This window comes from Geotrypetes seraphini, chromosome 1, assembly GCF_902459505.1.
Source record: "Geotrypetes seraphini chromosome 1, aGeoSer1.1, whole genome shotgun sequence".
Lineage (NCBI taxonomy): Eukaryota > Metazoa > Chordata > Amphibia > Gymnophiona > Dermophiidae > Geotrypetes > Geotrypetes seraphini.
The window spans coordinates 220,765,624-220,785,664 of record NC_047084.1 but is presented as its reverse complement, the minus strand read 5'-3'; the positions used below and the strand labels follow the sequence as shown (position 1 = coordinate 220,785,664).

At 39.4% G+C, this 20,041-nt stretch overlaps 1 protein-coding gene across 2 annotated transcripts in view; it reads right to left on the bottom strand.

Moving 5' to 3' along the window:
- Positions 1-1,227: 1,227 nt before the first annotated feature.
- BEND4 (BEN domain containing 4) overlaps positions 1,228-20,041 on the bottom strand; it is an 86,697-nt gene continuing 67,883 nt past the window's right edge. Inside the window, exon 5 of one of the 2 annotated variants that reach the window (XM_033946453.1) lies at positions 1,228-2,616. In XM_033946453.1, the coding sequence (XP_033802344.1) occupies positions 2,399-2,616 (218 nt within the window). In that variant the 3' untranslated portion in view covers positions 1,228-2,398. The remainder of the gene's footprint in view (positions 2,617-20,041) is intronic. The other variant, XM_033946463.1, reaches the window with a different exon arrangement.

Sequence of the window (20,041 nt, the reverse complement as noted above, 5' to 3'; positions counted from 1 at the left end):
CCAATCCAAATCGATACGTCTTCAGTAAAGTCATAAATCTAGCATAAGAGAGCTCACAGCGTATCTCATTTGATTGAGAATTCCACAAGATCTGAACAGAAACAAAAAAGGCTGAATTGCAGGTTGATGCTAACTTAACTAGATAAATTGAGGGTAAGGTCAACCGATGAGCAATTGATGAACACAGACTTCGAGTTGGCCTATATATGGTACTAAGAGTTTCGCCAAGTAGTCAGGTTGACCTGATTGTAAAGCTTTATGCATTAAAGAAAATTTCACAGGAAGCCAATGAAACTCTTTAAAAAGAGGAGAGACATGGTCATATTTACGAGCTTTAGTAAGAGTTCTGATAGCAGTATTTTGTACAGTTTATTTTTAAATAAATACCAATGGAAGCCCATTATAAGCAATGTTGCAATAATCTATCTTTGAGATGACCAAAGCATAAATGAGAGACTCGCAACAAGGTGTATCAATATAAGAGCAAATAGAACAGATCCTACATAAAGAGAGAAAACAGGACAGAACTATAGAAACCACTGGAATGTAAGTGAAGAATCTAATTGGACTCCAAGATACTTCTTAGTATTCAAAAGTTGAATAGGCTAGGATCACAGAAAAGGAGCTATGGGTGGCACAACAGAAGAGCAGTATGTGCATGACAGAAGAGCAGGACTTGGATGTGATGATCTTAAGGTGGCCAAACAGGTTGAAAAGGTAATGGCGAAAGCTAGAAATATGCTAGGGTGAATAGGGAGAGGTATAGCCAGTAGGAAAAAGGAGGTATTGTTGCCCCTGTATAAGACTGGTGAGACTTCATTTAGCATATTGTATACAATTCTGGAGGCTGCACCTTCATAAAGTTATAAAAAGGATAGAGTCAGTCCAGAGGAAGGCTACTAAAATGGTGTGTGGTCTTGGTCATAAGGCGTATGGGGACAGACTTAAAGATCTCAATCTTTGGAGGAAAGGCGGGAGAGGAGAGATATGATAGAGATATTTAAATACCTACGTGATATAAATGTGCATGAGTTGAGTCTCTTTCATTTGAAAGAAAGCTCTGGAATGAGAAGGCTTAGGATGAAGTTAAGAGGTGATAGGCTTAGGCGTAATCTAAGGAAATATTTTTTTTACAGAAACGGTGGTAGATGTGTAGAACAGTTTCTCGGTAGAGGTGGTGGAGACAGATACTGTGTGTGATTTCAAGAAAGCCTGGGATAGGCACGTGGGATCTCTTAGAGAGGAAGAGATAATGATTACTGCAGATGGGCAAGCTGGATGGGCCATTTGGCCTTTATCTGCCATCATGTTTCTATCAGTTTAGGGGGTGAAGAACTTATGAATTAGAAGAATCAGTGATCCATATCCCAGTGGTTTTTTGTGAGTTCAAAACACTGGTTGTTTTAATAAGTTATACCAGTATTATTAGACCCAGATACATAGACAATCTCAACTCCAGTTTTCATAATTAGTAACATCTTCAAAGTAACATGTTAAATTTTGGTTAATATCTTTCCCTTCTCCAATTCATAATAATAAGACCTGATATAGTTTCACTGGACATTCTGGAGCGTTTTAAAAAGGAAGATAGTACATTGTTTACAAAAATAAATTAGAGGTACACAGATTACAGTACATTTTTGCTCTACACATTCAGTTCTTTAAAACTTTTTTTTGCCAGTCTGCTCTGGCAACTATCACCACAATAGACATATATCAGCAAGACTTGCACCACGTATCTCATCTATTAGATTTCTAGAAAAATTAGATTCAACAGTCAAACCACAACAGAATATATTTGTATTGTAAATGATAAATATTTATCATTTTTATTGAAATATCAAATCACTTTTTAAAAAAATTAAATAAAAATACTTTGAAAATATTTTTGGTTAAATGAAAAAAGATAAGCACAACTGACATACATAATATAAAAATAAAAACATTCAATTAAGAGGTATTCAATACTTTTAAGGGCCTAAAGCATACATAGTATTGAGCCAATCCTGCTATGACATTTTATAATAATGATGAAGCCGGCAACAATCCTTTAAAAACAAGGAAAAGCACTTACTGAAATAATAAAAAATAAGGAATACATTTGTAAAATAGATACTGTATGTTTACAGTGAAAGCTAATTATGTAATAAGCTGACTTGATTCTTCCATCATTATTTTTAGGAACAGTTTTAATGGTCACAGCAGGAAATCAATCCTTAGCTCCCCGATCATAGCCTCATGACAAGCCAACAAAAATGTTTTCATGTTGGAATATGAGTCTGAAACATGAACATGCTTTGGGCTCTTAAATGATTGTGAAGGAAAAAGTTCATTTTAACAGTTAGCTTTTTCCACGTCCCTTCTCTCCCTTATTTCAGAGATCACGTTTCCATTCTTATCAATCTCCAGATCCATCTTGGGAACTTCTGTTGAAGATCTCATCTTGACAGACTTGATGCTCATTCCTATCGTAATAAGAGTTCCCATTATGAAGGAAAGTTCCCACCGCACGGCCTTGCCGAGCATGTCCAACTGCATCACTGAATACTTTATTTATCTGCTCCTCAGAAGGCATCCACCAGTCAGGATTTGAGGTACAATGCATCCTAATGAACTCTGTAGTGAAACAAAAAAAGACCCCAAGAATATTAGGAAGGTAATTCATTCAATAAAAATACAGAAACATGCTTGTACTCAACATGTAGGCAAGCAGATTCAGAGTTAATAACTATGCTATGGAAAGGATTACTATAAAAATTCTATAGATTACTATAACCAAAATTTGATACATTTGATGACTACTGTACTTAATGCTTTCATTACACAAACTTCAATAAGGTAGTAAAAAACCAAACAAAGGCATAACTTAGGGACTGTTTTATTAAAGTGAATTAGTCTTCTGACATGTGAATTAGTGTTTAAGTGCAGTATTTATTTATTTAATCGATTTTCTATACCGTTCTCCCAGGGGAGCTCAGAATGGATTACATGAATTTCTTCGGGTACTCAAGCATTTTTCCTTGTCCCAGCGGGCTCACAATCTATCTAATATACCTAGGGCAATGGGGGAATTACTAAATGACTTGCCCAGGGTCACAAGGAGAGCGTGGCTTTGAACCCACAATCTCAGGGTGCTGAGGCTGTAGCTTTAGCCTCTGCGCTAATTTGCCCATTACTGCATGTTGTGTTAGGGGACAGGAAATAGATATGTTATTGGAGGAGAATGTGTGTAGAAGACAAATTGTCCTTAGCATTACTGTGTTCTGTCACTTTTGCAATTAGCAGGGGGAAATTCTGTAAATGCTGTCTAAAAAGATAGGTGCCTACCTCTTGTCAATCACGCTTGGGCACCTATTACAGAATCGCACCCAAATTAAAACTTTGGCACCTGTAATGTAGACCAGGGTTTTAAAGACCTACATTATAGGCGCCTAAGTCCTTTAGAGCAGTGGTTCCCAACCCTGTCCTGGAGGACCACCAGGCCAATCAGGTTTTCAGGCTAGCCCTAATGAATAGGCATGAGAGAGATTTGCATATAATGGAAGTGACAGGCATGCAAATCTGCTCCATGCATATTCATTAGGGCTAGTCCGAAAACCCGATTGGCCTGGTGGTCCTCCAGGACAGGGTTGGGAACCACTGCTTTAGAGAATCACACCTAGTGGCACCTAAGTCCTTCTCCTCCCCTAAACACGCCTACTTTGGAGTTAGGCGCCACTAGATGCTATGCGATAGGTGCCTATCTTTTGTAGAATTACGCTTAAGAAGATAGGCGCCTATCACCCAATTAATTTTTGCTTATAATTGAAGCCAATTTACTAATCAACTCCCCCTTTTATGAAGCTGTGTTAAGGTATTTTAATCACCGGTCCCAGCGGTAAAAGCACTGATGCTCATAGAATTCCTATGAGCGTCAGCTTTTACCGCCACAGCCGGTGATAAAAAAACATAATGCGGGGGGTGGGGGGGGAGTTAGGCACCTAACTTTAGGCGCTTTTTATAGGATTTCCCCCTTACTGCCTCCTTAAGGATAATTCTGTATCTACACCAAGAAAGTGCTTATTTGGCATCTACCTAGTAAAGTATGTGCGCTTTTCTTTATGGAATACTGGTGGCTCGTTCTTTCCCTGCCTATTTATCCCACTTTCTCACACATGCGCAGTTCCTAGTTTTTTGGCACGCATTTGCCTCCAAAGACGTTGCTTCGGTAAGTCCCTTAGTTGTGTTTTTTTGCTTTCTTTCACTTTTTACGGTTTTTATTGATTTCCCATTTAAATTTTCTAGCGATCAGTACAATTACCCATTTTCACTGCCAGTTTGTGTTCAGCTCATCCACGGCAGGTATTTATCATTATGATGCTAGTGTGTCTTGTTTTCCCTTGTTTGGTGTACAGCTCACTTTTCGGGTCATTTCTTGAATATTTTTATGCAGACTTTTGCTAGCTGCTTTATTCCTTTCTGCTCCCTCTTGGTTTACCTTTACACGGTTTAAAGGTTCTATTGCTGACTACCTGCTTTACCCTTTTTCCCCATTTACTTAGTTGTATTCATTTTGTCTACTCCCTCCGTATTCATGGTGGATGCGTTCTGGATGTAGGCACAAATACGAAAAAACCGTGAATAACTTTTCAATATGTTATTCACAGTTTTAGGGATCTGCCACCATTTTTACTAAAGAAACCGTGAATAACCAGCGATTTCAGGGCAGGCAAGCAATTTGTCAAAAGAACTCTCGCTACACCCTCTCCCCCAACTCTTGAAAGCCAAGTAGGTCGGACATTTGCATCCTCGGAACCCCATCCCGGTGCTACTGAACTGGTACCAGTATAACACTGGTGGGGGGGGGGGGTGAAACCCTGCAGCTGCTCGCCAGAAAACGGGGGTGGGGGAGGGGAAAGCGGGACTGAGACGCGACCAATATTGGGCTAAACTGACTTATGTAAATCCTGCAGGAGCATCAGCACCGCAGCTGCCAGCACATGGGCACTGAACGGGGGTGAGTGGGGGGGAGGGAAGTTGGTGCTCTTTAGCTGTTCTTGTTGGGCTCTTTGGCAAATAAAAGTGGTAAGAGAGGGCGCTACAGAGGGGCGGAGGGGAGGGAGGGGGTAAAAAAACAACAACAACCAACCAATACAAAATAAACCCCAAACCAAATAATTAGTAAGTGAGAAAGAGGCGGCTAAAGTACAAGCCCGTTGCCACTGGCTCCCGCCCTATTCAGCCAGACTTCACAACTGACAGACATTATCACCAATAGATATTGAGAGAGGCATGAATGGCGTTCCCCTAGAGCGAATAGAAATTTAGAGGGGGCAGGCAAGCAACCAATGATTTCAGGGCAGCCAAGCAACCAGGGATTTCAGGGTACTGTACAGAACACTAAATGGAAAAAAATTCGAGTGATGACGTTTTTTGGGGGGGCGGAGACAGCAGCTGAAAAATCACAAATAATCAAAACTGCAGATACGGAAACCGTGAATACGGAGTGAGAAGTATACTTCTATCTGCTTTGCTAGTGTCCATATTGACGTTTCTAATACTATAGCTTATTGGCTCAGTTTGCTGCATCTTCTTTCTGTTTTGCTGCATTTTATTTGTGATACTTTTATTCACTTGTTTTTTGCCCATACTGATATTTTAAATATTATTGCTTGCACTATTTGTCCACAGTTGTTCATTCTTGTACAATCCCTTTGGAGCCTGAACTATCGGGTAATGCATCCATTCCAGCCTTGGCTGCAGAACTTAAAAATACAGTGTTCCCACGGTTGTTCGCGGTCAGCAGTTCGCTGTCCCAGTCATTTGCGGTATTTTCCGAACGTGAACCGCCGACAAGGAGAGGGCAGCGGGAAAGGCTGGAGACAGCAGCCGGAGCGCCAGCAAGTGCAGGAAATCACTCGCTGTATGCTCCAACCGCCTCTTCCTGCACTAAGTCGGGCCTTATCCAATCAGGAGCTACTTTGACACGCAGCTCCTGATTGGTAAGGCCCAACTTAGTGCAAGAAGAGGCAGTCAGAGCGTACAGCGAGTGATTTCATGCACTCGCTGGTGCTCCGGTTGCTCTCTCCTGCCTCTCCTGCTGCCTTCTCCAGTCTCCCCCATGAAAAACCGTTTTTGCGGTTTTTCAAGATTTGCGGGGGTTCCTGAAACGGAACCCCTGTGAATATCGGGGAAGTACTGTAAACCGTTCTGAGATCCCTTGGGAGAACGGTATAGAAAACTGAATAAATCAATCAATAACTTGTCAGTTTTTATTGTTATTGATTTATTTATTTTGAAAATGTATATCCCATTTATACTATTTAAAATGGAGTGGAGAAGTAGCCTAAAATGGTTAGTGCCGTGGACTAACCTAGTCTTCCACTGGCCCAAGTACAAATACTTAGATTTAGATTGTGAGCCCACTAGCTGTATATATCTAGTAACACTATACTTGTAGAAACTATTAGAAGTAGTTTTATAATATTTAAAACTGTTAACGATTTTATTAATTAATTAAGATTTACATACTGCCATTTAAAAAAAAAAAATTACCCAAGATGGTGTACAGCAACAATAAAGTTGAACACAAGCAACAGCCGATAACAGTTGTAAAAATATTCAAATATGCTTGAATACCTAATTGTAAACCGCTTGGTTAACCTTGACAGGTGGTATATAAATATCTTAACCCCCACTTTTATAAAATTGCAAAAGCATTTTTTAGCGCAGGCCGGCACACTGAATGCTCTGCACTACTCCTGACACTCATAGAACTCTATATTATAAAACTCTGAGTGTCGGGAGCAGAGCATTCGTGCACCAATCTGTGCTAAAAAACACTTTTGTGGGTTGGTAAAAGTGGAAGAGGTAAAGAAATAAATACATGGAGGGTCATTTTCGAAAAGGATGACAGACTGGACATTTCCAGCAAAATACCCAAAGTCGGAAACACAAAAACAACTATTTTCAAAAACGGGACCACTAAATGTCCAAAAGTTTTTTGGTTGTTTTGGGTTTTTTTGCCTACTTGGACATCCCGGCTGCCAAAACATCCAAAGTTATACCCAATTTTTGAACAAAAAATGTCTTAACAATAATTTATAACAACTTATCCATTCATATATAATAAAAGGAGGAAAAAAGACCTCAGTGAGTGGGACAGACTGTACTGATGAAAATCATTCTACAGTACTGCACATACCCATCTCAACACAATCATAGTCAAAAACCTCCAGTTATTGAATAATATTAAATGGTTCAATAATGTCTCACTATTTTCAAAAGAAATACAGCACCTATCTTGAAAATCCCTATGGAGCACACCTGTGTCTTCTTCAGGGAAAGTGAAAAGCTGTATGTTAGCAATTTACTGGTGCAGGCATAATTTGCTGCTCTGCCCAATTGTAATCCAAAACTTCCCGAGCTGATTATGATCCAGACAGGAGGCAAGACATCTCAGCAGTACCCAGAGCAAGAAAGTGGTGATACGGGTGACAACAAGGTGTTTTTTTTAAACTTTATATTTATGTGCACACATATATAAACTTTTTGTATTTTATTGAACTTTGGGACTGAGAAACACTGCTTTTAAGAGTCACCTAGTCAAATACTTACATGTGGTTCTGAATATCCTGGAACAAAGTTGGTATTAAGTTGAAAGGCATGACATGTTTGTTTGAATATTATCACTAACTACTGTTTAATGGTATTATCAATGTAAACTTGATCACATATGAATGGTAAATAAGTCTTGCTATTCATTTATATTTAAATTCAATTTACTGTATTTTTCACTCCATAAGATGCACTTTTTCCACCCCCCAAAAAGGGGGTGGAAAAGTGGGTGCATCTTATGGAACAAATATACCAGACAACGGATCTGCCTCTTTCTCTCTCCCATCCCTCCATCCCCCCTCACTTCCCCACCCACACTTCTCAGTGAGTGAGCACCACCCGAGAGCCGCTGCAAGCTTCCCCGGGTCAGCTCAGTCATGCGGTGCCGTGAGCTGCTGTGTCTTTCTCCCTTCCCTCCAAACCCTCCTCCCTTTCCCGCCCACGCTTCCCAGTGAGCGCGCCCAGTCCAAGAGCCTCCCTGGGTCAGCTCAATTGTGCAGTGCCTTAAGCTGCCGTAGCCGTGCATCCTCATTGCAGCCCCGTGGGGAAGCTGCAAGGGGGGCATGCTGAGGAGAAGCGCTGCATGCCCCCCTTCTTCCTGCTGCCTAGATAGGAGTAGAAAGGGATGCGAGTGAGAGGCGGCAGCTGCCTGTCAGAGGATCCACCGAGTCTCTCGCAGAGCTGTCCCTTCGGCTTGGGATTTTAGCTCGGGGCTTTTGCTCCAGGTAAATATTTCTTTATTATGGTAAACAGCTTTGGAGATTGTCCTCACAATCTACTGCATAGAGTACAGGCATCAGATTCTTGGAAAAGATAAATGCATACATATTCAATGTACAGGAAACTGGGCATAACATAGAAGTTGTATAATAGGGAAAAATTGTTTTGTTTCAGTTGTGCTGGATCTATTTTTTCTCATTTGTTTTGTTCTACAAGAGTCTCTCTCGGCATGGGATTTTGGCCTGGTATATATTAGATTTGGTTCAGAATGGTTTTTTTCTTGTTTTCCTACTCTAAATCTAGGATGCATCTTATGGTCAGGTGCGTCTTATGGAGTGAAAAATACGGTACCTTGTTTAAACAATTTCTGCTAACAATGATTGTTGGACATACCTATTTAATTTCCTTTCACCCTCAATTATTGTTTATCTAAGTTGCACCAAATAAACATTTAAAATATTTAAAACTTTTAAAATATTTAAATAATGAACTTCTTTGTTTATGTGAATTGAAGGAGAAACCTATTGAAACATCTGACCGTGATTATAACATCTCATACATTTAATTGTAATAACTAAATTGTAATGCAATTCCATCAAATCAATAGTAGGATGTTCTATACATGCATATTTATTTTGGCAATCCAGCAAATTTAACTAGCTAGATATTAGAGCTATATCCCATGGCATATTTAACTATTTGGTGAATTCAAATAATGAAAATTATTATATGGCAGGATACTGAATATGAATAATGGGTATTGAGCTTTAACATAATGAATAATAAAAGAAGCAAAGTGAATCAACAATCAAGGGCCTCTTTTACAAAGCCACGGTAGCTGAAGCCCATGGGAACTGAATGAGCTTCGGTACATTTGCCATGAGAGAAAAGCTGCTGCAGTTTTGTAACAGGGCCTGAATTTAGCACAGTAGAGCCTGAATTTAAATCACTATTCAGCTGAATACAAATAATGTCGTACCAGGTAAAAAAATAAACAACAAAAAAACCCTGACAAAATAGCCCTGACAAAAAAAGGACAAAAGGTCCCACCAACAAATGAGCCCCCCACACCCATCACTGTATCCATTCTCCTGCTGCTGTTGTGAGCCAAGGTAAGAACATAAGAATAGCCATACTGGGTCAGACCAATGGTCCATCTAGCCCAGTATCCCATTTCCAGAGTAGCCAATCCAGGTCAAGTACCTAGCAAAAACCCAAAGAGTAGCAACATTCCATGCTACTGATCCCCACTGTCTGTCTCAATAGCGGACTATGGACTTTTCCTCCATGATCTTGTCCAAATCCTTTTTAAAATCAGATCCTCTAGAAAAGCGTTCCAGAGCTTAACTAATCTTTGAGTGAAAAAATATTTCCTATTGGTTTTAAAAGTACAGAATTTCCGGGGGGCATGGCTTGACGAACATGGTGACCAAATGCACTTTTTGAGCTCTCTCCTCCGACGGTCTCTGTACAGCTAATCGCATTGCCATTTATTTCTGATTTTGCACTCTATATATTCTTCAAATAGCCACCGGTTGAACAGGTGCCATTATCCAAACCGGGCAAACCTGAACTGCACTCTGCCACACTACCAAGCTGTAAGAGAATCAAACATGATCCAGAGTCACCCAACAAAATGGCGCCAAAATCACTTGACTCTCAGCTCGAACGATTGATATTAGAAATCAGAGAGTTTAAAAGCATAATGAACAAGCAAGTTGAAGAAACACAGCTCATCCGAACTGAAATTGAAATGATCAATTCCCAGTTCACTGATGTTAGACATCGTATAGATGCACTTGAAGATTTAACTAAAACCCATATAGCAACATTACACATGCTCTTAGCCAGAAGCAGACTATTCACCAACTACAAACGGATCTGGAAGATATTGCCAACAGAAGCCAACGTAGCAACGTCCAAATCCTTGGTGTTCCAGAAAATTCAGAAGGATCAGATGTTATTGCCTTTTTGACTGAGCTTATCCCATCTCTACTCGAGCTCACATTTACCACGCCGCTGGAGATCGAAAGAGCACATCGTGTTCCATCCAGACTGCTCAGAAATCACCGAGGCCCATAGTTGCAAAAATCTTGCGATACCAACACGCGCTGGCGATTTTTATGACAATGACATCTAAACAACAAATCTTATACCAAGGTCGAAAAATCCCATTTGTGCCAGATCTAGCGAAATCGACAGCAGCACGTAGAAAACTTTTCCTGCAACAGCGTCAAGATTTGAAAGAAATCGGAGCAAGATTTGGCCTAATGTACCCAGCACGAATGAAAGTTACCTACAATAATAAGACCCTTACTTATTCCAATCCATCTGAATTACAGAAATTTATAGACTCTATCAAAATGCAGTGAAACCGTAATTCTCTTGATGTCTACTAATCTATCTGAATATACCTTGCAGCAGTAATAGCAATTTATACCTCTTTCGACCTAATATGCCATCCTGGATTTAGCTTACTAGTGCTCTGGTTGACCATTGTGGGATCATTCCCTCCCATCTCTGTTTCCCAGTTTATTAATGTCACATTGCTAACCTTATTAGGTTTAATAAGATGTGTCATTGTTATGTTGTTCTTTCGATCAGGATGTTTTTTAGATCGTTATTTGCTATAGGTCAGTTTGCTATTTCAATTAACCTTATTGTTTTTTCCACAGCTGAAATATACACCGAATATGACAAACTGTTCACATTCTGTGACATATGCTAGACTTACATTTATTATCTTTTAATGTCAATGGGTTGAATAATTGTATAAAATGAAAAAAAGTTTCTAATTATATAAGATCTCTCAACCCTGACATAGTAATGTTGCAAGAAACCCACCTTTCAGCCTCGGACAATGCCAAAACCATTCTTAATGGGTATTCATCTCCATACTTTTCTCCAGCCATTAAAAAGAAAAATGGTGTATCCATATACATCAAATCATCTATGCCAAATCATCTATATCTCTTTCCCATTCAGCAGATAACGAGGGTAGATGGTGTTTACTATATGCATTATTCCAAGATAAACCCTTAATCTTAATCAATATTTATGCACCAGTATCAGATTCTCCTGAATTCTTTCGCTCTTTACAATCTGCTTTATTACCACATTCTACATATCCCATTTTTATAGGTGGTGATTTTAATCAGCCATTGGACCCACTACTTGACCGCACCTCATTGTGCCGCTCTTTCAAATCCAAAACATTAACCGAACTAAATTCAATGATAACCAACTATAACCTACTTGATCCCTGGTGTTTACTATTTCCAACTCAAAAGGATTACACACATTACTCTGCACCACATGACGCATATGCTAGACTTGACTACTTTCTAATATCCTCCACTCTTTCTAATAGTATTAAAGAATCCTCTATTCATGCCATTACGCTATCTGATCATGCACCAGTCTCCCTTCATTTAAATATGATCAGCACACTTAAATCACAACGTACCTGGAGACTAAAACAATGGCATATTGACTGATAAAGACATTGTGGAAAAACTTGAGGCATTTACAATTGAGTTCTTAAGCAATAATGTCCCTGATTCTGATATTTCCCCCCTACTATTTGGGAAGCATACAAAGCTACCCTGAGAGGTATGCTTTGTATGTAAATTATTAGTCTAGTAAACTGGAAAAAGAAACAAACCTCAAAACATATTCATATGTTGGAAGATAATATTAAAGAATTGGAATCTAGGTATAGCAATGATCCAACCAGAAACAAAAACACATTCTCACAACTCCTTAAACTGAAATATGAACATAATTCCCTATACTCAAATATAGCATGTCAAGATATTTTTATCCAAAAAACTGGCCATTACATGGGAAATAATAAAATAGGAAGATCATTGGCGAAATACCTTAAAGGAAAAAATGAAAAATGCCTTATTTCATCCATTAAAGATTCCAATGGTAGACTACTAATGGAAACCTCAGAAATTAAAGCAGAATTTGAATCTTTTTATATACACCTCTTCACCTCTGAGACTTCCCCCATGCACCAAGACATCACAAAAATGCTAAATTCAACCCAACATCCCACCTTGCCTTACCAACTCAAACAAGAACTGGAATTTCCTATTACAGCTCAAGAATTACACACAGCCATTTCTTCTCTTACCACAAATAAATCTCCAGGTCCAGATGGTTTAACTAGCAAATTTTACCAAAAATTTGCCTTCAATCTCATCCCTCATCTACTAACTTACTTTAACCACATTCATGACTATCCTGAATACCAACGTAACTTCACAGAAGCCACAATAATTGTTTTCCCTAAACCAGATCGTGATCCCACTTTAGTTAAAAATTATAGGCCTATCTCACTTCTAAACGTTGATTATAAAATTTTGGCAAAACTACTAGCTAATCGAATTAATACAGTAATTGAACATTTAATTTTACCAGATCAAGTCGGTTTCATTAGACATAGAGTGATTGGGGATAATCTCAGACTATTTAATAATATAAATGGTTGCGTGAAAAAAATCTCAGAGCCTGCAGTAGGTTTGGCTCTTGACACAGACAAAGCCTCTGATAGAGTTGAATGGCCTTTCCTACTGCAGGTTCTGAGCTGGTTTAACTTTGGAGAATCCTTTATATCCTGGATAAGCTCATTTTATTGGAACAACTACATCAAAAGTACTTATAAATAACTCCTTAACAAATGCCATCCAACTCCATAGCGGCGCTTGACAGGGATGCCCCCTATCACCACTCTTATTTAATCTCTCTCTAGAACCGTTATTGTCAAGTATCCGCCAATCATCCCAAATTTTAGGCATTCCTTTCTCCACTAGAGAACTCAAAATAGCAGCCTATTCTGATGATATTCTCTTTTTCACACGCAATCCACATACATCCATTCCAGCCTTTCAACAACTTGTTCGTACTTATTCTCAACTTTCTAGCTATAAAGTTAACTGGGAAAAATCTGTCCTTTTTCCTTTAAATGATCCAATTGCAGAATGTGATACTGCTCATTTTGGTTTCACCTGGACTACTAAAGAAATAAAATATTTAGGTATTTACATACATAATGACTATCATCGCAGCATGGAGTTTAACATCGCTAAAATTAAATCTCTGATTACCTCACAAGTCACCAAATGGTCTCCTTTGTAATCTCACTTGGTGGGGGAAGAATCTCCTCTCTTAAAATGACCCTGGCACCTCAAATAAACTACCAATTAGCTATGTTACCGTCACTCTGTAAACCCTCGATCTATAATTGGATAGACAAGAAAATTCAATCTTTCATCTGACAAAACAAATGTCCCCAAATTTCTTAAAAAAACAGAAAGCAGCCAAAATCAATGGTGGGATTAATCTACCTGATTTCTATAAATATCATCTGGCCTCTCTTGCTAAATATGGGACCCAATGGCTTAACTGCACTATTAACAATTCTACATATCTTTCAACTTGGTTAGAACTTGAACAATAGATATGCACACCTATATCTATTTCTACTCTTCCCACTACGTCCCTTCCGACTAGTTTCAAATACTTCCCTATTTTGAAGGCTACTCAAACAGCTCTTCACATTTTTGATAAAATATCACAACACACTTTATTCACACACTATGGTATGTCGATATGGAACAATCCAGCTATTAAACATACTAAAAAAATCTATTTCATGGAAATTATGGAAAAAAGCTGGGATCTGGTTTGTTAGTCAACTATACAATAACGATAAACTCCTAACCTTTTCCCAATTTATGGAAGGTTACCCACTATTAATAGATAAGTACCAACAGTGGCTTTCTCTGACTACCATTCTTTCACAAGTACAATTATCACTTAATGCCTGTTTGATTAGTTGGTGTACAAAAGTTAAAGAGAAAGGTAAAGCTATATCCTTTTACTATCAGCTGCTTCGAGACTTTGACTTCCTTGAAGCTTCAGAGTCATGGACCAAAAACCTAAACGTCACCCTAAATCAAGCTGACTGGGCTATCTTTTGGTTTAGAACAATTAGACCCCTTTTATCAGCTAGCTTGTCGCAATCTCTTTATTTTCTAATGTGGTCAGTCACTTGGACTCCGTATCGGATGAAAAAGGCAAACTTCAGAAACACCGATAAATGCTGGCATTGTCTCATATCTGTGGGAGATCTTGCGCATATGCTCTTTGAATGTGCCAAAGTTCGTCCTTTTTGGGAAGCTATTTGGCCTACTATTCAGGAAATCACAGACTGTAAGGTTACTTTATCCTATATTATAATTTTACGCTCTCTTCATATATGTTTTGCTAACTCCATATGCAAACCGAAATTGATCGTTACACTATTGTCTATAGACCTACAACAGATCTTATAATATTGGAAATCAGCCTCAAGACTTAATTACTTTTTCTGGTGGAACTCTGTTTGCATGTACAAAAGACTTGAACAATGTGCTATTGAGAAACACTTCCCACTACTTCAACATTCTCAAAGCTTGACTTGGATTCCCATTGATAAATTTGTACAAAATCAAAATGTATAATTCATTACACATATGTATTACATAAGACCAAACCTGACATTGTTACTGTCTGATTTAACTTCCTGATCGATATTTTGCTTGTTTTGTTTACATATGCATAATTTTCAATAAAAAGATTGAACTTAAAAAAACCAACAAAACAAAAGTACAGCATTTCCCTGTAATTTCATCAAGTGTCTCCTAGTCTTTGTAACTTTTGATGGAAAAAAAAATTGATTGATTTGTACCTGTTCTACACCATTCAGGCTTTTGTAGACTTCTAATCATATCTCCCCTCAACCGTCTCCTTTCCAAGAGCCCTAACCTCTTTAGTCTTTCCTCATACGAGAGGAGTTACATTACATTAGTGATTTCTATTCCGCCATTACCTTGTGGTTCAAGGCGGATTACATAAGAAGTTATCTGGACATTTCCAGAGGTATTACAGAGTTACATAGCAACATAGTAGATGACAGCAGATAAAGACCCGAATGGTCCATCCAGTCTGCCCAACCTGATTCAATTTAAATTTTTTTCTTCTTAGCTATTTCTAGGCAATAATCCAAAGTTCTACCCGGTACTGTGCTTGGGTTCCAACTGTCAAAATCTCCGTTAAAACCTATTCCAGCCCATCTACACCCTCCCAGCCATTGAAGCCCACTCCAGCCCATCCTCCCCCAAATGGCCAGATACAGACACAGACCGTGCAAGTCTGCCCAGTACTGGCCTTAGTTCAATATTTAACATTATTTTCTGATTCTAGATCCTCTGTGTTCATCCCATGCTTCTTTGAACTGGGTTGCTACAGAAGATTGAGATGATTCTTGCGTTGTTAGTTTGTCTTTAAGGATTTCTTGAATAGCATGATTTTTATTTCTTTTCTGAAAGTTTTGTAGTCTGGGGTCGTGATCAGTAAATTGGAGAGTTGGTAGGTCTAGTTTTGCTGCTTGTGTGGCTAGAAGGCCATCGTACAGTTTTTTTCGTTTGACGTCTCTGATTGGAGGGTGCATGAATGGTGTGTGGGTTCTCCTATGTCTGGTAGTGGTAGTTTGGATTAGGCGGTTGTTCAAGTAGGCTGGGCTGTCTCCATTAATGGCTTTAAATAGTAGACAGTAGAATTTGAATAGTATTCTTACTTGTATTGGTAACCAGTGTGATTCGAGGTATGCCACTGTGATGTTAAATATGTTAAATTGAGTGTAATTTTGTCCTTTCTTAAGTATGTTTATTTATTGTATTGTCACCTAACAAATGTAAATTTTAAAATGTACATCGCTTAGAAGTTTGATTAAGCGATTAATCAAGAAACCTAATAAACTTGAAACTTGATGTGACCGTGTTTCCTCAATGAATGGATAAGTCTCATAGCTGTGTTTTGGACTGTTTATAGTTGTTTTATCATGGTTGTGGGGCAGCCATCCCCTTTATCATCTTGGTTGCTCTTTGAAGCTTTTCTGGTTCCGCTATATCTTTTTTGAGATACAGCAACCATTTTACCTATTGTCCTGCTGAATTCCTCTGGCTGCTGTAAGCTGAGGTATGTCTCTTCCTCTCCTGGATCTTCTACACACACCTTTTCCTCAGCACCAGCAGATATCAAGGGGTCATGCTGAAGGAAGTTCCCAATGCCTGCTACAGCAGTGTGCCTAAATTGCTGCCAGCATCGAAGATGAGGGAAGGTTTAGATGATCATTGTGCAATTACATAGGATTTGGGCATTTTAGAACTGAAGACAATGCAATGCAAAAGACTCAAACCCCCCCCCCAAAAAAAAAAAAAAAAAATTTAAAAATCAGGAGGTAGTATTTTCCCCATTTAAAGTGCCAGGCATGCTTATACATTTCATTTATGCAGAATCTATGCAGCTACTTTAACCCATCTCTTATACCTGGACTTCAGTAAAGCATTCGATAGTGTACCACACCGCAGATTGCTGAGCAAGATGAGTTCTATAGGATTGGGCGACACATTGACAAAATGGGTTGGGAACTGGCTTGGAGGTAGGCTTCAGAGGGTAGTGGTGAACGGCACCCCCTCCAAAATGACGGAGGTAATCAGTGGAGTGCCGCAGGGCTCGGTCCTGGCCCCGATCCTATTCAACATCTTTATAAGAGACTTGGCAGAAGGGCTGCGAGGTAAAATAACATTATTCACCGATGACGCCAAACTAAGCAATGTAGTGGGCAAAAGCACAACAGACATAAATTCAATATCAGACAACATGATGCACGACCTACTCCTACTGGAGCGCTGGTCTAGGTCCTGGCAACTCAGCTTCAATGCCAAAAAATGCAAAGTCATGCACCTGGGCAGCCAAAATCCATGCAAGACTTACACCCTTAATGGCGAGATCCTAACAAGAACTGAAGCAGAATGAGACTTAGGGGTGATCGTCAGTGAGAACATGAAGACTGCCAATCAAGTGGAGCAAGCTTCATCCAAGGCAAGACAAATCATAGGTTGCATACGCAGGAGTTTCGTCAGCCGTAAGCCTGAAGTCATTATGCCATTGTATAGATCCATGGTGAGGCCCCACTTGGAATACTGTGTGCAATTTTGGAGGCCGCATTACCGTAAGGATGTGCTGAGACTGGAGTCGGTCCAGAGAATGGCCACCCGGATGGTCTCGGGACTCAAGGATCTCCTGTATGAGGAACGGCTGGATAAGTTGCAGCTGTACTCACTCGAGGAACGCAGAGAGAGGGGTGACATGATTGAGACATTCAAGTATCTCACGGGCCGCATCGAGGTGGAAGAAGATATCTTCTTTTTCAAGGGTCCCGCGGCAACAAGGGGGCATCTGTGGAAAATCAGGGGCGGAAAACTGCAAGGGAATACCAGGAAATTCTTTTTCACTGAAAGGGTGGTTGATCGCTGGAATAGTCTTCCACTTCAGGTTATTGAGGCCAGCAGCGTGCCTGATTTTAAGGTCAAATGGGATAGACACGTGGGATCTATTCACAGAGAAAGGTAGGGGAGGGTCATTGGGGTGGGCAGACTAGATGGGCTGTGGCCCTTATCTTCCGTCTATTTCTATGTTTCTATGTTTATTTTCCAGCATTGTCTAAGTCCAAATACTCATACATTCAACTTGAGAAACATTTACAGGCACTTGTTCCAATGGATAATGCTGATGATATTAACTTCCTTAAAAGTGTGGCTCATAATCTATTTAGTTTAGCATGACTTAAACCACTTTATATATAAAGTATACAATCAATAAATTCTGATGAGAGATGCTTACATTATTCAATAAAGTTTTTATGATGATACATGGAGGGGCATTTTTGATAGTGTGTCTAAGTCTGACTTTGGATGTATTCTGCAAAACATCCAAATATTAGGGTGGGGAAATATCCATATTTGAAACCGGTAGACATCCAAATTTTTTTTTTTTTTTTGAAAATGACCTATTTGAATGTCTTGGCCTTTAGGACGTCTAACTTTTTTGGCCATTTTCGAATACAAAAGCATCCATGTTCAAAATATCTTAATCCAGACCATTTGGGTGTAGGAGGGGCCAGCAAAGTAATGGATTGGCCACATAAATATCCCAACAGAATAGAAACAATTAATAATTCAACCTTATAGAGAAATAGTCCATGAACATTTATGTAACTCTTCATTTTCAGTTTGAGGTTCTACTTTTTGGAATTCTCTGTCAAGAAAAATACAGTTAGAAACTAATTTGGGGCAATTTAAAATTGAGTAAAAAAACTTTTCTTTTTGATAACACTTGCCAATGAATTTCAATGATGCTTTGCAGTGAATTGTGGAAAACAGGAAGACAAGCACATGGCCTTTTTTTAAATAAATGTATTTTTATTGTTTACCCTCACTGTCTAGTTTTATTATAATGACACTCATTTTTAAAATTTTTTATTTTAGACTTGTAAGCTGCCGAGAAAGTTTTACCATAATGAGTGGGATAGAAAGTTTTAATAAACTTGGAAATCTTAGAGGGCACTGCTATGAAGTTCGTATAAATGGTGTCAGATGTATATCTGAAAGGAAAGGAAGATTAAACTGTGAAAGTTTTTTTGAGTTTGGACATGCTTTTTCACTGGGGAATTGCAAGTTAAGTTCAGCGATAACATTGTTCAGCCACCGTGGTTCAACACTTGAAGATTTGTATCATCCACTATTTGAAGAACTTTACCATCTAAATTAAGATAAGTGGTTTTTGATACATTTTTTATATTTCTTGTCCTTATTAATAGGATGATTATATTCCAATTAGAGAATGACACGGGGAAAAAATCTGTCCCCGTCACCGGCCCACCATCCTCTGCACCGCCCCGTCACCGCCGTTCCCTTCACCGCCCCGTCACCGTCATCCCTTTCACCGCACCGTCACCGCCACTGCCATCCCATTCACCGCCCCGTCACCGTCCCCGCTGCATCCATATAAGCCTTAGTACTGTAATATTTAGCTTATTCCTTTCTTATAAATCAAAGTTCCTGCTGCTGAACTAGAGAAAGAGATGTTCAGCTGGCAGGGCTTTGTTTATAAATTTTTATCAACACAACTAGTACTATTTTATCCTAAAGCAAAAAATAAATAAATAAATATAATTTTTTTTTCTACCTTTGTTGTCTGGTTTCTGCTTTCCACATCTTCTCATTGAATTCCTTCCATCCACTGTGTGTCTTCTCTCTGCGTCTTCCATTTGCTGTTAATGTGCCTCTCCCTTAACCCCCCCCCCCAATTGGTCTAGCACCCATCTTCTTCCCTCCGCTCCCGCATAGTCTGGCATCTGTCTTCTTCCCACTCTGTCTTCCACATTTCCCTTGGGGGTCTGTTCCTCTCCACCCTCCTTCAATGTCTGTTCTATTCCTTTCCACCACCACCCTTCCCTCCCTCCTTTACCATCTGTTCCTTTCTACTACCCTTCAGCTCCTCTCGCGTGGCCTATCTACCTTCCTTCCTCTTATTTTCATGGCACGTTACAATGTAATTTGTGCAAGCCACTGGAGCCTGCAAGCTCGGTCCCTGTCCCATCCCCACAAACCATCTCGCTTCTGTGCTCCTATTTTCTCCATTTCTAATATCTCCCCTATGTATCTGTCATTGCCCCCCTGTGTCCATATACCATCCCCATGGCATGTCCCCTTTATGTCTCTGTCCCTATGCCCCATGCACATAATTTCCCCTCTTTCTGTTACCTTCCTGTGCCCAGATTTCCCCTATCTTCCTCTTCCATACCAGTGTGTCTCTTCTTTTCAACCCCATC